The following is a 17,582-nucleotide window of genomic DNA, read 5'->3' on the forward strand; positions in this document are numbered from 1 at the left end:
TCTCACTGTGCCTGGAGGGTTCAAAGGAAGAAATGGTTGGAGTCTATCTCTGATGTCCCTGGCTGGGCTGCCTGGTTCTCTGCTGCTTTATGGAAGTCCTCTCCCCTTATACAGGCACTTAAGAATAAGGACATTTTCACCAGGTGTGGTGGCACTCACCTGTAATCCTAGCAGCTCAGGAGGCTGAGGCAGGAGGATCCAGAGTTCAAAGCCAGCCTCAGCAAAAGCAAGGCACTAAGCACCTCAGTGAGACCCTGTCTCTAAATAAAACACAGAATAGATTTGGGGATGTGGCTCAGTGGTCAAGTACCCCTGAGTTCAATCCCCAGTACCTGCCCCCCCAAAAAAGAAAAAAATTTTCAGTGACTTCATACCTGACAAATACTTCAACAGCAGCTTCTCAAAACCACCCCTGTAGAAGAAGGGACACCCCTCCCCCTTGGTCAAGGTCACAGCTCCTTCCAGTCATGGGCTTCTTAATAGATTTCTGCAGCAGCTCATTAGCTTTAGAAAAACATCTACACCCAAAGAACCCGCTCTCCACAGACAGCAGGGATGGATGGGCAGTCTGCTGTGCAGGAGGCCGCTTCCTGTCCATGGCCCTTCTGAGCAGAAGATCCCCAGAGCAGGAAGACAGGCCTTCAGATTCAGCCAAGGCCACACTGCACCAGGAACTCTCCAGCCCCCGCCTTACGCCACTTAGGGGCTTGATGGGCCCAGACAGTGAGCTCAGCATTGAGCAGGAGGACATCCTGATAAACCTCCGTGACCCGGATGAACAAAACCTTCTAAGTCTGTGGACAGCGCTTTATAAATATTTTCCAAACTGCGTGGAGGTGGAACAGGTCTCTAGACGCTAAAGCAGAGCCCATGAGCCTGACTGGGTCCATCACAAGGACCTTGACCCAGGATGACAACCTTCACATCTCTCATGTCACATGTTTGGGTCTATGTGAAGGCTGGGTGTGGAGGTGGATAAAAAGTATAATGTCTTCATTCTTCTGCGACAGATCCCATTAGCTCTATAAATCACGGTTTCCCAGACTGTCCGCTGAGCAGCTTCTTCCAACTCCCTCCACAGCCGACCGGCATGAGGCATGGTTTATTTCACTTCTCTCTCTCCAGCACCCCAACCCTTCCGGGTTGTTTCTTATTTGTGTGTTTTTCTTGTTTTTTTTTTTTCTTTTTTGGAACCAGGGGTTGAACTCAGGGGCACTGAACCACAGAGCCACATGCCCAGACCTATTTTGTATTCTATTTAGAGACAGGGTCTCACTGAGTTCTTTTTAGAGGCTGACTTTGAACTCGTGATTCTCCTGCCTCAGCCTCAAGAGCTGCTGGGATTACAGGCCAGTGTCACCACACCAGACCCCCAGCCCTTTAAAAATATTTTATTTAGAGACAGGATCTCACTAAGTTGCTTAGGGCCTCACTAAATTGCTTGAAGCTGGCTTTCAACTTGCAATCCTCCTGCCTCAGCCTCTCAACCTGCTGGAATTACCATTCACCACCATGCCTGGCCCCTGTCTATTTAAAGATAAGATCTCACTATGTTACTGGTGTCAAACTCCTGGGCTCAGGAAATCCTCCCATCTCAGCCTCCTGAGTGGGGAGACTACAGGCACGTGCCACACACCTGGGTCATTTAGTGTTTATAACACAAGGGGGGATGGGGAAGGAGCGCCCCGACTCTCCTCTCCTTGAGGCAGTCTCAGTTCAGAAATCTCTTCCCTGGATGATCAAGAGCCAAGGGCAGACACACTGGGTTCTCAAGGATCCCCAGTGGGAACCAACCCCATCCCACCCAAGCAATTCTCTCAGCCCCAGCAGAGACTGGAATTTAAGGAGCCAAGCCTTGACCCTCCCCCTGCAGGACCCCCTGAGTTCTCACCTGGGCACATATCGCCCTGGGACCAGGCTCCCAGTCACTGAGTCACACATTCTCACAGTGGAACTTCCAGCCCAGCTATGAATCTGCCACCCCCTCAGGGACATGGAAGGTTCCCCAATGTGTGTTAGCTGGTGGTCTTTTCTGATTTGTGAATTATCTATACACATTGGATATCTGCTGGGGTCCTGCCCTAGTGGGGTCCAGGGAATACTGAAGGATGAGTGATGTCGGCCAAAAGATGAGACAGGAGCCGTTCCATTGGAGCAATCTCCAGAGAGAGAGAGAGAGCTCTAATGCAGCTTTCTCTGGGTCATCTTTTATTGCAATTTTTCTCATAATTATACATTCAGAATATGTCATTGATTATACAATTTAAAACTTTTGCCAAGACATGACATTTCCTTAACCATGATTAGGGGTACAAAAAATGTAACATAAATTTATATTTTTCCAGGATATGACCTTTAGTTATTTAATTATTAAAAGTACAAAATCTTTAATAAAATGCATCACTAATTTAGATTTTTCAGATTTTCCCAAGATTTACTATTTTCCCCAAGATATGCTATTTTCTTATTAACTAATGCCAAACTATGTAACCAGACTGTAAGTCTCCTAATCTGTCATTAATCTTGAAGTTTAAAGTACACCTTTACTTTATTTCTAATCCAAAATTCCCATCTAAAAAAGTCCCCTTAAATCTTATAGTTAAAATATCCTAAAATTTATAAATAATTTTTTATTGGTTGTTCCAAACATTACAAAGCTCTTGACATATCATGTTTCATACATTAGATTCAAGTTGGTTATGAACTCCCATTTTTACCCCAAATACAGATTGCAGAATCACATCTGTTACACATCCACATTTTTACTTAATGCCCTATTAGTAACTGTTGTATTCTGCTACCTTTCCTATCCCCTACTATCCCCCCTTTAAATACATCATAAACCCATACAACTAAAAACTTAAGAATTTCTAAATCCAAAAATCTAAATAGGATAGTATTTCTAATATTATTCTAAAAATATATCTTATAAAGCTACTTTAATTAATTCCTAAATTTATTCTCATAAAACTGGTTGAGCCGCTTTCTCAAAGAGTTTCTTTGTTTCTCAGTCAAGGTGCACTAGTTCTCATATCTTTATAATCTTTCTCAATAGAAAGTAAGTTCTAAACATCAGTCCACTTTCCACCAATATTAACTATGCTCATCATAAATTCCTATATAAAGTAAAAAAGAGTTTATAAAAAGAGAAGAATATATCCTTCTATGTTTTAACTTTCCTAAATGTATAATATAACTTTCCTCAATCAAGAATGAGACTACATATGGTGGGCTTTGTAAAATAAACATAATGATCAGGTTTTCTAAGAGGCCGGAAATATGAGCTTGGGTTCTAGTTGATATAATCAATGTGGTGCCTAAAATTCTTGTGACCTTTCAGAGGATGATTGTTGTCCATTATCAGACTTGTCCTCAATGTACTGAGATAGAAGAACAGCCTTCTACTTTGTCCTTGATATGCTGAGGGGTAGTAGAACAGCCTCCAAGGCATGAACTACCTGTTATGTTCTAGCCATCTGAAATTTAATTTGTTTGGCATTTAACATACTCATGCCTCCTGTCAGGAACATGAGCATGAAAATGAAGAGTCCCAATTATATAAAAAGGGTCTCATGATTTCGGTTTCCCACCAACCAGCGCGGCTTTGCCAGCATTCATCCTCACTGTGACCCTGTCAAGACAGTGGGAGAGCGGCTTTGTCAGGACTTATTTTCACTGTAACCCTGTCAAGACAGTGAGTGGGGGATCGCCTTCAGCAGATATCCTCTGGGGATATCCCGGGGCATCTCACCTGGGCTTACCTTTCCAGATGTCATTCTCTTACCCTGGGTTTCTCTGGCTCTCACATCTACCTGCCCTGTGGATGCTCTGGGAGGGAAACCAAGAGACTCCACACTCCTCCAGAATCACCTGCAGCCTCTGCCCAAGTGTCACTCAAAGCCGCCTGCAGCGCCACCTCGTGGCTGAGGGCCAAACTGCAGGTGGGGTTTCCTGACAGGAGGCCCTCCACCCTCAGGTCACCTCCATGGAACACACCTGTAATGAGTGCCTACTGGGTGCCAGCAGCTCTGGAGCACAAAGACAGAAGCAAACTCACTGTCCCCGAGTGGCCCAGGGGTGGTGGGAGAGAAGCAGAAATCCCGTCAGAGCAGGGTGTGAGGGCTGCTCTGAGGGAAGCAGGTGTCTTCATGAGGAGGAGGCAGCTATGGCTGGAGGTGCCCTGTGAAGGGTCAGATTTGTCAGCATGGAGCCCAGTGGAGACTCCAGGCTGGAGACTGTGGAGGACCCAAAGTATCTGAAACCATAAAATGAATGACATCTGTTCCTTCTGCCACAGTCAATCACCACAGCCTCAGTGTCTGGACATGGACCCAGCTTATTGTCTCCCTGTGCTGGAGGTCAAGATCTGAGGTGGAATAAAGTCAGGATGTCTCCAGGTTGTGTTCCCTTCTGGAGACTCTAAGGCAGAATCATTTCTTGCTCATTAGGTTGTTACTGTAATTCTGTTCTTTGCTGTTATAAAACCCAGGTCCTCATTTCCTTGCTGGCTGTAGCTGAGGGCCCTTTATGAAGAACACCCCCACTCGATGTGGTGTGCTCAAGGCCCAAGCGAATGGGGAGAAGGGTCAAGATTCTTCATGACAAGAGGCATGTGTTCTCCTGGGCATTGGCCTCCCCCAGTCCCTTCTGAGGGACCTAGCTTAATCCAGGGGATAAGAAATGACTCCCATCCAGGACAGACTGTGGCAGGGGCCTGAATGATTTCCAAATGTTGAAAGGGGCCAAATGCGAGAGAGCCTATGTCCAAAACTCTGGGGTCCAGACAGGCTCCTTAGAACAGGAGGCTGAGAAGAGAGATTTGGGAAGATGGAAGGATTTCAGCAGGTAGGGGTGGGTGTGGGGCAGGAACAGGGAGAAGGCAGGCAGAGAGATGTGTGTGAGCACAGAGGAGCTGACTTTGGGCTTGGGGGCAGAAAAACGTCAGGGGGTGAGGGTCAGGAGGAGGCCTGGAGAGGGCTGGCTCAGAACTTCCCACAGCTTCGCACATCAGAGCCCACAGCAGCCTCACTAAGGGGCGTGGGGGGGGCACTGCACACCCACTCGCCCCAAGGCAGGGAGTGTTGGTGTAGATTTCCTAAGACAAACCCTGTGTTGGGGTCAGAGCTAGGAGAAGAGCAGGCTGAGGAGGGCCTGAGGAATGTGGATTCCTTTTTGCACTTGACATGGAGATGAGTTTGCAATAGGCAACAGCTAAGTTCAGGTGAGCTATGGCCCTGTGTCTCCTGTGTATTAGACACTTCCCCAACACCCCCTACCCCTCCCCCATGCACACAGACACACACTCAGACACACACAGAAACACACACAGAGACACACAGCCTGACACCCAAGGGAGTCCTACACAAAGTCTGCAAAGGAGCCTAGGATCCCATCATGCATGCTGCCCCCACCGACCCCCAGTTCAGCCTGCAGAACCCATCTTGATTTCCTCCTCTGGTCAAGGTCCATATCTCTTCACTGTCCCACCACCTGTGCCGATGTTCCCACAGGACACACCAGTGACACAGCCGAGGTGGTGAGGATTGCCACCTGCACAGTCAGGGGGGTTTGCCTTGGGAAGGCTTCTCAAACTGAGGGGCCAGGGGCCAGGTCAAGCACAGAGGAAGAGCCCTTTCTTGGCTGGCATGAGGGTCCTGAGGGTGGGGGCAGCTTGGGGAGGCGTCACAAGAAGGAACAGGGCCATGTGTGCTCAGGAAGACGTGGACTCTCCAGGGCCATCTGGAGCTGGACTGAACCTGGAGCAGGTGGGCGTCTGGGTGTGTCAGGCGCAGAGCACAGTCTCTCCCAAGTGCCGGCTTCTGCAGCTTCCTTCAATGAAACCGTCTTCATGGCCTGTCCTCGGTTAAGGACCTCACTGTAGACACCAAGGGCAAGGCCCCTTCTCTTCCAGATGTTGTTCATCAATTCCTGGGAAAGCAAGGCACAGTGTTCCTCGGACACAGTGTTCCTTGGAGGGGAGAGAGCCCCCCCTCCCCCCGAGGTACTGGCCTGGATACAACACTCAGTACAGTGAACTGCCTATGAAATCTCCTTAACAAACCAGCACAGGTTTGTCAGTGATGGACTTTCTTTGTTAATCATGTTGGTGTTACATGAATAGGTCAAGATCAGTGGGAACAGAAATAGTGTATGCCTGATTTGGGGGAGCCCTAGGCTGGGCGGTGTGACCTAGGGGTGTCCAGGCTGGTCACCACTGCCAGCTCTCACTTTGTCCTTGTCCTGCCAAGACTCCTGCTGCACCAGCTGTGCCTAGTTGATATCATTGTCCTCGACCTCATGGCCTCCTGCAATCCTGGACCTGAGTCATTCCAGGTTGCAGCCGGATTCTCCAGGGAAACCTCTACCTGTACCCAGTGCCAGGAATCCAAGGCTGTCACCTTTACCCTCCTCATCTTCTCGACAAAGCCCTCCTACTGTCAGGAAAGTGTAGGAGGAAGAGAGCCCAGGGCCAAGGGGAGAGGGAGGTTTCTGGGCCCAGGAGGAGAAACACTACCTGCCTCTTCTCTTCTCCATCATCTTCTCATGGATCATCCAAAGGCAGATTCCAGCTGCAAGGATCAAAATCACAGCCACGTAACCCATTCGGACGCCTCCCATGAGGACAGCTGGGTGCTCTCCATGTGAGTCTGTTTCCCTCCCAAGGAGAGAGTGAAACACGTTAAGGCAGAGAGAAGATGAGGTTCACTGTGACAAGGGAGACAGAGAGAGGATGGAGAAAAGTTGGAAGGGGCCTGGTGCAGAAGCCGCAGAGGGAGGGCGTGGCAGGTCCACTCATTCAAGCAGTGGCCCAGGTCCTTCGTGGAGCAGGGGAGACGGGGATGAGCAAGGTGGGGTCTGTGCACAAGTCACCACCAGGAAGAGACAGAAGCTCTCAATCACCAGGTGAAGGATCTCACTGCAGTAGAGGTTGACCCATGTCCAAGGTCTCCAGTGAGACCCCCAGGGACATGCGCAATCACCTGTGTGTGGGGAGCAGCAGGAGTTTCACAGATACTCAGTGTGGCAGGAGCGTCCCGCAGGGGAGGGACAGCACAGGAGGCAGGGCTAGGTGGGGAGGCCCGGGAGGCAGCCGTGAGTCCAGGAGGTTTGGTGGGCCATGTTGAACTTCCTCTGAGACTCCAGGGTGGAGGGGGCACATGACCAGGGGTGGGGACTGCACTGACCAGTCAGGCTCCTCCAGCAGCCCCTGGGGGAAGACTGAGAGAGGACGGGTGCACACGGGTCCCAGGCATTCGGGGTCAGTGAAACACCTACTGGGCACAAACTGCCCAGAACTGAGCTGGATACCTGGGCTAAGAGGAGAGAAGGATGTGTCCCCTGCCCTCATGGTGTCCCACTCAGGGTGGACTAAGACCCAGAAAGGGATCTTTCCACTCAGGGGGGATGGCCATGGGCAGCTCCTTAAAGAGGCTGCACCTTCAGAGCCGGCAGTGGCTTCACACGTTAGGGAAGTCAGCAAGCAGCTGTGTCCCTGTGTGGATGAGGCCACTATCGGGGGCACAGGACCTTCTAAGCCCTACATCCTATGGGGACTAGGTGGAGGTCGACCTCAGAGATGACACAGAAAAAGGCCACAAACTGAACTATTTTTCCAAAGATGACTCTGGACATAGGGCATGGTGACGGGGTGGGACAGGTCCTGGAAGGCTGCCCCTGGCCTAGGGGGAAGGGCCTGGAAATGAGGGATATTTAAAGACAGTCGTGAGCTGGATGCCACCCCACACTTCTGGATTGGAGTGACCAAGGGAAGGCAGTGCTCTTCATAAACACAGCAGCAAAAAAGCCAGGGACCCTCGGGCTCCAGAGCCACCTGAGCCCCTCCCTGTGCCCCTCCCTCCTGCAGCTGCACTCACCTGGGCTACAGAGGTCAAGGAGCTGTAAGGTGGCATGTTTCTGGTCCACTGGGTTGCTGAGGACGCAGGTGAGGCTGACATTGGGCTGCCTCAGAGGCAGGCTCAGGGCCAGGGTCCAGGGGTTGGGGGGTCCTGGGGCCCCTCTCTGCTCCAGCTCACTGGGGGGGCCCTGGACCTCCCAGGTTACACTCAGGACCTCTACAGCCTCTCGGGCCCCACAATCCAGAGTGACATTGCACCAGCTGGGCGTGATGGACGCTGACGTGGTCCGGATCTGGGCAAGGGGCACAGGATCTGAGGAAGGAGGGGACAAAAGGAGAGAGCCTCACACATGCCACACATTGTCCTCCAGTGTCTCACTGACCAGAGGCAGGAGCCCTAGGAGGAAGCTAGGAGCATGTTACAAATAAAGCACAATTTCCCCAGAGCTACATGTTGACAAGTGAAAGTAGCCATTTTATTAAGCTCATGTGATTTCACTAGATGAAGCAAGTGTAAACTTTTTTTTTCCCATGAGAAAATGATGGCTAAATCCCACTTTCCAGGGACCATTATTTCTAGAAGATAGGGGTCTTTCTGAAGGGAGGAAGCGTGGGACAGAAGAGCTTGTCTGGGGCCAGGGTCCTGTGTCCTATGTTCAGTTGAGCCAGTGCCTGGGACTGCACAGCCCGACTGGGGCAGGACACCAGGCCAGCTCTGGGAGGACCCAGAAAGCTCAGGTCAAAACAGGAGACACTGTGGGAGAGGCCGTGGCTGAAACAGAGAGCACAGCTCTGCAGGCAGTTAGAACGTGACCCTGAATGTGTGCTCCCAACTGGGAGAGAAGGGTCGGATCCACAGGCCAGTCTGGAAATCACACGGGACCTGCACCTGCAGTCCACTCTCTGCAGAGGGACTGCCCTAGGCAGAGAGGGACTGTGGGGACCCTAGAGTTGGCAAAAGGGATCTCCTGGGACATGCAGCAGCATCACTTCTCCTACCCTATCAAGGCTTGCAGAGCAGGATTTGTGGGGTCTGTGGAAGTGAGGCTGGCCTCTCACTAGCTACTCCCTGCAAAGATTGAGGACAGTGAACTAGATACCTGTGGATTCCACATCTTTATCCTCAGAAAGTGTGAATATGCTAAGTTATGAAAAAAAGAGCTGGGCTTTAAATAGGATTATCTGGATAGTCCCAGAGTCCTCACAAGACCCTTAAATGTGTAAGAAAGAGTTGTGCATAGTGGTTTACACCCCAAATCCCAGCAGCTCAGGAGGCTGAGACAGGAGAATCTGAAGATCAAACCAGCCTCTGCAACCTGGCATGGTCTTAGCAATTTAGTGAGAATTTGACTTAAAAATATGAAGGAATAAAAAAGGGCTGGGAATATTGGTTTTCCAACATTCAGTGGTTAAGCACTCTGGGTTTCAATTCGTGGTACAAAACAAAACAATAAGCAAAAGAAAACAGGACAAAAACCAAAACAAGAGGAAGGAAAAGAGCAGGTATGAGGGATGCAAGAGAGACGCCCCCTCCCTTTCTAGTTTAGGCAGAGGAGGGGACCACAAGTCCAGGGAGGCTGACAGCTCTGGAGAGTAGGAAAGGCAGGAAAGGATCCCCTCTAGATCCTGCAGAACAAAATGCAGCCCTGCCCACACTTGGATTTTAGCCCAGTGACAACCATGTCTGACCTGACCTGCAGCATATTGTGGATACACAATGTGTTGATTTGTTGATTTAAGTACGATTATGCATTGTTAAAAGAGCAAAGAAAAACTAATACACAAAAGCAGTAAATTTAGTCTTACAAAAAGGAGGAAATGTTACTGCAAAAATGGCCAAATTTCCATTTTGTTTCCCAAAACACAGATGTGATTTTTCTCCCTGGTTTAAAACCTCAGCTCTACTGTTTGTGATGAATATCTGACATGTTGGTGCCTGAGGACAATCCTGCAGCATGTGGTCTCAGAGCCTCCTAGACTCAAGGAAGGAGGCCGGCCATGGGACTAGGTGACACTGTCACTTACCATAAACAGTGAGGTGGAAAACTGCTTTAATTTCTCTTCCTGTCTGAAACATGGCCTGGGCCCAGTACTGCCCACAGTCCTGTGAGGTCAAATTGTTAATCCTCAGGGATGACATCCTGGGCACCTGGACCCTCTGCTTGTACTTGTCCTGAAGACTGAACCACAGTGGATCTTCCTTCCCATTCTGGAGTCTCAGCATGAATGTGGAGTTTGAATCAGAGGCGAAGCCCCAGGTGATCTCCTCTATCTTGGGATCCTCTGGCTCCTGGATCATGTGCAACAAGACTGAACCACCCCGGATCGCCTTCAGATAAGTGCGGGGTCTAAAGCCTTTAATCCCAGAACCATGAGCTCCAGAACTCTTGGCTAAAGTGCTGCAGGCACCTAGGACATTGGGAAAGAGAACACGGATATTTCCTCAAGGAGAACAAGTGACACAGACATTTTCTTCTTAACCAATCCATCCAGCACCTTCCTTGACCCAGGGAGGCAGCCTTGTCCAGTGAATTGGACCCATTTCTCAGATCAAGTTTAGTTCTGCTGAAGTGTAACCTTGGGCTGGTGACTTAGCTGGACTAGACTGCAGTTTCCTTACCTGACTTGAAGTCAGGGTATGAACTACAGGAGGCCAGGGATTGACAGCTCCCAGCACATCGTCTGGCATGTGCTAAATGTGAGCCATGCTAACAGATGGAGCGATACCTCATCTGTCTTCAATTGTCATTTCCCTGATAATTAGAGATGCTGAGGATTTTTTATAGCTCTGTTGGCTATTCATTTGTCTCCTTGAGCAATACTCGTTCAAATCTTTTCTCCATTTTTAAATCAAGTTACCTGTTTCCTTGCTATTATGTTACTTAGATCTTTATACATTAGGGCCATTGGCCCCATATCAGACATGTGGTTTGCAAATATTCTCTCCCAAGACATGGGCTGTCTCTTCACTTTCTTGTTTCCCTTGCTGTACAGAAGGTTTTTAATTTGATGCAATTCTGTCAGGTTTTGCTTTCGGTGTATGTGCTTTGGGAATCTTCCTCAAGAAATTACCACCCAAGCTCATGGAACTTCTATGTTTTCTTCTAGAGGTTTTATAGTTCCAAATGTTATAATTTAGCTTTTCATCCATTTTGCATTTATTTTGCATATGATGTGAGTTAGAATTGAATTTCCTTCCTCTGCATGTAGCTCTCCCATCTTCCCATATGCATTTACTGAAGACACTGTCCTTTCCCCGTTGTATATTCTTAGCCCATTTGTCAAACATCACATCAACTGACTGTAAACACTGGGTTTATTTATGGCATTTCTTCTTTTTCCACTGGTCAATGTGTCTTTTTTGTGCCAGTTCCCTGCTGTTTTAATCACAATAACATTGTATTTTGAAATCAGGGAGTGAGACACATCTAGTTTTGTTCTTTTTCATTTGTTATTTGGGGTCCTTCATGCTTTCAAACAAATTTTAGATTTTTTTTCTATTTCTGTGGAAAATCATTGGGATCATGATAAATTTCATTAATTCTATTACTGTTTATTTTGCCCAGGAGCCAAAATGTCAGTTCATGAATTCAAAGGTATCAAAAGATTTTTTATACTATTCATTGGTTTCATATCTTGCTTAAAAGGATAGCCCTCCCTTAAAAATATGCTTCTCATTTTTTTTTCTAGTTTTCTTCAAGGTTTTTTGTGGTTTCAACATTTGTGTTTAGGTTTTGATCAACCCACAATTTAGTTTGTTTCATCTAGTTTCCACCCCTGGATGATATAAAGAGTGGTTACAAGGTTGGACCTAGTCTGAGTTAGTCTAGGTCCCCCATCGTCTGGTTGTGTATAATTGAACAGTTACTTAACCTCTCTGGCTTCAGCTTTCTCATCTATGAAATGGCAGTGATGGTGCTTATGTCATTGAATTCTTCTTTGGATTTAAGCAGAGAGAGCTTTGGGCACAGTATTCAATAACTGTGCTGTACCCATTTGCTACAGTGGTTTAAGTTCTCGCGACTAAAAGGCTCAGGGGTTACTCCAGTTGAATTGGGCTAATTGGGTACACAAAATAACCACACAATCGACACAAATACCTTTTTCATTGGGGTCGCTGTGAGGGCTCCTCTGACCTTAAAGGTCCACAAGAAGATATAGAGCGAGAGCACGCGCTGACCCCTTTTATTGAGGGAAGCTATTCAAATGAGACAAGGGGTCAGGTTGCAGGGGGCTGAGTCTATCTTCATGATGTCCACTGCCAGCAGGTTGACTGACACCTGGGTAGGCCACACCCAAGGGCACAGTAAGAGAAGGGGACACACAAGGCACTTCCATGGAAGATTCTATCCTAAACAGGGCAAGGGGTTGTATTACAAAGGAACAGGTGAGCACAGCTTCACCCATGGGGCTGTAGCAAGACACACCCATGCACTAGACACCGACCCTGGAACCCAAGAAGGGTGGGGAAAGCTCTGCCACATTTCCGTGACTGAGCACTTCAGCACCCAGCTGGGGAGTGTGACTCAGTCATGTGTGAGGTTGGTCTCCCACATGCTGCTGCTGTCATTATCTTGATGGCCATTACTGGCCCAGCACCCCAGGTCAGAACCACACATTCCCAGTTCCAGGCTGGTTTCCTTCCTCCCCTCCAACTGCCCCTCTCGAGGGTCTCCTCCTGAGTACAGGGATGGGATGCAGGAGTCACACATCCTGTGGCTTCAATCTCCTTGGTGCCTGTAAGTGTCAAGGTCCAGCCAGGGCTTTCCTCTTTATAAAAGTCAAGAATAAAAGGAAATTCACTGTGATGCAGTCACCATTACCAAGCACCACAGGACCCTTGTGCATCCAGGCGTGAAGGTGGGAAGGTGGAGGGGAGGACTCATTACCCATACCTTGAACTAAGATTTTAAATTTTATATTCTTAACTCTGCTTGCCCATCTACCCACATCTTGAGATGATCTTTAATACAAAAGTATTGCATGTTACACTGAAAACAAGAACCCAAGTTGTGGAGTATTCGAGTGAAAGCAAAGTGTGCCCGTTCCCAAGGTAAGCACTGGAAATGACGTGTGCCCAGAGACACTTCAGCCCTGTGAGCCTGGGCATCTATTCATAAATGCCTCTCAACCTTCCCAGTGGTCTGGAGAGGTGACATTCATTCTCCCTCTGAATGGTTTGTGACATCCTATGGTCCCCTCATTAATTAATGAGCAGAATAGAAGTATCATTTAGCACTGTGGTCATCCAGTCTAATCAGAGTTAAACACTTGTATAAATGTGTAATTTTTGGTTGACATTGGGACATAAAACTGCAGCTTCCCCTTTTCTAAAAACTGTTATGCAAGTTGCTTTTTAGGGCCTTGAGACCTAGAGAGCCGAGAAGAACGAAAAGTCTCCAAGGATGAGAAGCCGAGGAACCAGAACAGGGACTTGTGGACCTGGTTAGTGTTAGAGTCTGTAAACAAGTCTGGATGGCACCTGGCAAAATGCCAGAGGGAGTGGTTTGTGAAGTAACACCAGCGAGCCATTAAGTGTGGAGATTTCTTATTGGTTGACTGCTGTATCTAGTTTATGCTAATTAAGACAAACTGTGTGGAATGTATATATACCGCTCCTGTCCTACAATACATGGCTTCCACTCCTGCTGTATCAATCTACACAAGTTGTTCGTCACCCCCCGGATTTTGCTGCAGCCGGACTGCGGCAGGTTAGAAGCTAGGGTGCAGCCACAGCTGCAGGAGGGAGCATGGGGTCAGAGAGACCAGTGCACTTACAAAGTACCCAGAGGTTCCACCAGGCCCAGGGCACCTGGTGTGGACCATGCCACTAAGACTCCCGACACCAGCCAGCTGGCCTTCTGTTTCTCATCCCTGCCTTAAGTCCCTTCCTGCTCCCTGGGGAGACAGAAGTGAGTGAGCCTCCTCTCTCCTTGTCAGGGGAGTGACTGTGAAGTTCTTTCTTCTTGCAAAACCTGGTGCAGTGTTGGTTTCTCTGGGCATGGACAGCAGGCGCTTGCTGGGTGTCAGTATAGTGGTGGTCAGTACATTTAAGTGCTCTATTTAATGCAGTGCCCAGAGAAACAGCCTGCTATCCCATGGGGAAACAGTGCAATGGGGTGCTCTGACAGCCTGTATTTCAGACCATCCTCAGGGATTTGATGAGGTCATTGTGGTCACCACAGTGTCTGTGTCCCCCTGCCAGCATTGTAAGAGGGTCCTTCAGGGAAGCTAGTGTTTTGTGCTGAACAGGAACCTCAAGGGCTGGCAGAGGCTTTCATCAGCTGGTCTAAAGGGCACAGCTGCAACATGGCCTCCTGGGCAAGGTTTGCAGACCACATCTGCACAGGTGTGAGCAGGGAGATGTCCTTGGGCAGGAGATCTGAGGACACCAGCCCTGAGGTCCCCCTCAGGAGCAGAGGCAGAGAAGACCAGGTCAGGGGAGGAGCTGAGGAGCAGGATTCCTTCCCTCCCTTGGGGGCTGAAGAAATGACCACAGGGACAGCTCAGGGTGTCCTCTCTTAAGGACCCCTAAACAGGCTCCCCAGCTGTGACTCCCTGTCAGGTGACAGGATGGGACAGGTCAGGACGAGAAAGAGCAGAGGCCTTGCAGTGGCCACAGAAAGCCCTGTGTGAGTGAAAGCCCTGGGTCACCCTGAAGGGTCTTCAGAGGTGAGCTGTTGAGGCCCCTCCTGTTACAGAGCAGGGGGTCCCCAGGGGAGTGGAACAGGTAGCAGGGGACAAAGTACTTGGACTGGCCGAGCACAGCTGAGACTTCTGTCTAATCCACGGTTGGACAGCCAGCCTGGCCAGATTCCACTTCCTAGAAGAGGGAACCACAATACAGAGGAGGGTCAGCCTCAGCCTGTGGGAGGATCTGCCCCCAAGTCCCAATGGTGGGTGACATCAGCAAGACAGAGAAGGGAGGCAGAGAGGGGAGGCAGCAGGAGCTCTCTGACCTACAGAAGATGCTCATCCTAAACAAAGAAAAGAGGAGCCATGGAGCACATGGACTTTACCAGGTAGAGTGTGAACTTCATACTACAAAATTAAAAATGCAACCGTGGGCATAGAATATGGTTCCTCTGTGTGTCCTATCCCTATCTCCATGTTCCCATGCCAGGAGAATTTCCCTGTCAACTCATGCACGAAACTGCCAAACTGCCATCCTTGCTGCCCTTTACACTGTCTCCGTGTCTCTCTTGGGCCAATAGTGACCCGGAAACTTCTCCATCTCCCTACCAGCAGATGGGGGGCAGCATTCATTAAATGCTGTTGCTGTCAGTTTGGGGGAGCCACCACTGCAGTGTGGAAATTCCAGGAAGCAAGCTGTTCTCAGTGTCCACTTCTCTTCCACACTTGCCCTTCCAAACCATGGGCAGGAAAGGGCTTGCTATGTGAACCATGATATGGGCAAGTTCTTCACCACCCTCACCATCACTCCTTCACCTCCATCTCTCTCCCCCAAGCAAGGCTGAGTGAACAGGGGACAATCCAGAAACCAAAGAAAAATGCAACTGTGGAACTTCAGGCTTCCAGAAAGGATGCAGAGCAATTTAGGGGTGACGCTCCTTCCACGAAGAGCCTCTGACCATCTCCTTGCAAGCTGCTTTGCTTCATTCAGCTGCACAGAGGTCAGGCCTGTGGGGGGACCAATTCCAACCTTCCCCATTTCTGTTGACCTTGAGAGAACCACCCTCTTTGTCTGGGCTCAGGCTGCAAATCCAATAATTGGGAAAGTCAAGTCCTCCCTTTCCTTCTCCCTTCTTCCTTGTCCTTCCCTCCTGTTCTTCTCCTTCCTTTTGAAATCTTCCACCCCCACTGCCTCAGAAGAGAGCTGCACATTTAACAATCCCCAGTTAAACAACGCTGTAGAAATGGGAAGAGTGTGCATTTTGCTGTTCCAAAGTTGAGCTATTTAAAAGGGACCAGTTCTCTACCACTGGCAGCTTGTTGTTCAGTTAATAAGTCTCCTTTCACAAGTGCTCCCTCAACCACCAAGCTCCAGGTAATTTCCTGCAAGTTCACTTAGTGGCTGGGATTGATAAAAAATCAGATTGAAAGTCTTCACCAAAAGTCACTTCACTAGGTCTTCTTGTTTTCTCATTAGTTTTTGTTTTATTTCTTCATAAGAGCAAACACACAGTCCATGATGTCATAAGTGTCACATGGTTTTGGCTCACATGACTCAGTCATTAGGTCAGTATTTTTTCACTTCCTTTTACTTCCCACCCTCTCTTTCTCCCCTGCATGTTTTCTGCACAATTTCCCCTCCTTAGCCTGTGGGAGCTACCACTGTTTTTTCCCACATGCTCAACGTCCCCATAAACATGTGGGTGTGTAGAGGCTGCTTGTCTTTTATATAATAAGGACTTCATGGTGCTGGGTTCCCTGGATCTTGCTGAGGAGAATCCAGGCATCTCCCTCATGGAAACTGGACATTCTTCCCAGAACACTGGGGCACTGTTTCCTTAGCCTCCATGACATCCCATGCACGGGAGCCCCAGATACTGCTCAGTTTGCTCAATCTTTCCTCAGTTGACAGCACCTCCTGTTTTTCCAGGGTTTTCCAGGAACAGTGATGAGATAAGCAAGGTTCCACCTGAGGTCTCCTGGTCAGGGGCATTTCAGAGTGGAGGGAAGGAGCGCAGACCAGAGGAGCTTCCTCCAGCTCAGACACCCAGGGTTCTGGTTGGGGCCCCCACAGAAGAGCTGCAGAGGCCCTGAGGACCCTGGGGGCCCAGCTGGGGTGCTGCCTCCTCACCCTGTGCCCCAGGAACAGGCTCTTGGTCTGTCTCCATCCCCCTCCCCAGGCAGCTCCAGCCCCTCCCTGCTGCTGCAGCCCAGGTGGCCTCAGCTCCCTGGCTATTGTCCCTCATGCAGCCAGGGATGCCCAAGCCCAGGGTCCCAGTTTGTCACCACAAAAGGGCCATTTTGCTCTTTCCGTTCATCCTGGGCTCTACCCACACTGCACTGGTGAATTATAACAGTGCGGCTTTCTCTTTTTGTTTCCCAAAGGCATCAGAGCCTAACAGCCCCCAGGACTGAAGGGTCCCAGCTGTCCCAGCACCCCAAATTGTCATCCCTTCCAGGAAACCCAGCTACTCACAGAGAAAGATAATGCCTCCCAGGAGCCTGGTGGTCCAGCAGAGGTGGGGGTCCTGTGAGCTGTGTCCCATTCCGGCTGCCTGCCGGCCTCTTCAGCTGGGGAGGAAACATCCGAAAGGGGAACCAGCAAGAGGAGGAGCTTCCCTGCTCTGAGGGCAGAGCCACAGGCCAGTGTTAGGAAGCCCACCAGAGTTCACAGAGGCAACCTCACTCGCTCTAAGAAATTGCAGAATAACTGTACGAACGACCAGAGCCTGCATGAGAGAGAGAGAGAGAGAGAGAGAGAGAGAGAGAGAGAGAGAGAGAGAGAGAGAAGAAAAAGGAGAAATTAACAGATATCAGGTAAACAAAAAATGAGAATTTGTCTGTAAGTCCCTTGCCTATAACAAATGCTAAAGAAGTCATGCAGACTGAAATGAAAGTTATTAGATAATCAATAATATCCATATAATTTGTATTTCTCTAATTGCTGGTGATGATGAACATTTTTTCATATATTTGTTGAGTGATTGTATATCATCTTCTGAGAAGTTTCTGTTCAGTTCCTTGGCCTATTTATTGATTGGATTTTCTGTTTGTTGTGTGTGTTACAATTTTTGAGTTCTTAATATATCCTAGA

At 49.0% G+C, this 17,582-nt stretch overlaps 1 protein-coding gene and 1 pseudogene across 1 annotated transcript in view; both read right to left on the reverse strand.

Annotated features, from left to right (window-relative positions):
* The window catches only part of LOC144368749 (CD48 antigen-like), a 42,401-nt gene extending 25,187 nt beyond the window's left edge, over nt 1-17,214 (reverse strand). The window contains exon 1 of the mRNA XM_078027856.1: nt 16,965-17,214. Within this exon, the coding sequence (XP_077883982.1) occupies nt 16,965-17,034 (70 nt within the window). The 5' untranslated portion in view covers nt 17,035-17,214. The remainder of the gene's footprint in view (nt 1-16,964) is intronic.
* LOC144367807 (uracil-DNA glycosylase pseudogene) lies at nt 450-1,092 on the reverse strand (annotated as a pseudogene).
* Nucleotides 17,215-17,582: the final 368 nt, after the last annotated feature.

Source organism: Ictidomys tridecemlineatus, chromosome 11, assembly GCF_052094955.1.
Source record: "Ictidomys tridecemlineatus isolate mIctTri1 chromosome 11, mIctTri1.hap1, whole genome shotgun sequence".
NCBI lineage: Eukaryota > Metazoa > Chordata > Mammalia > Rodentia > Sciuridae > Ictidomys > Ictidomys tridecemlineatus.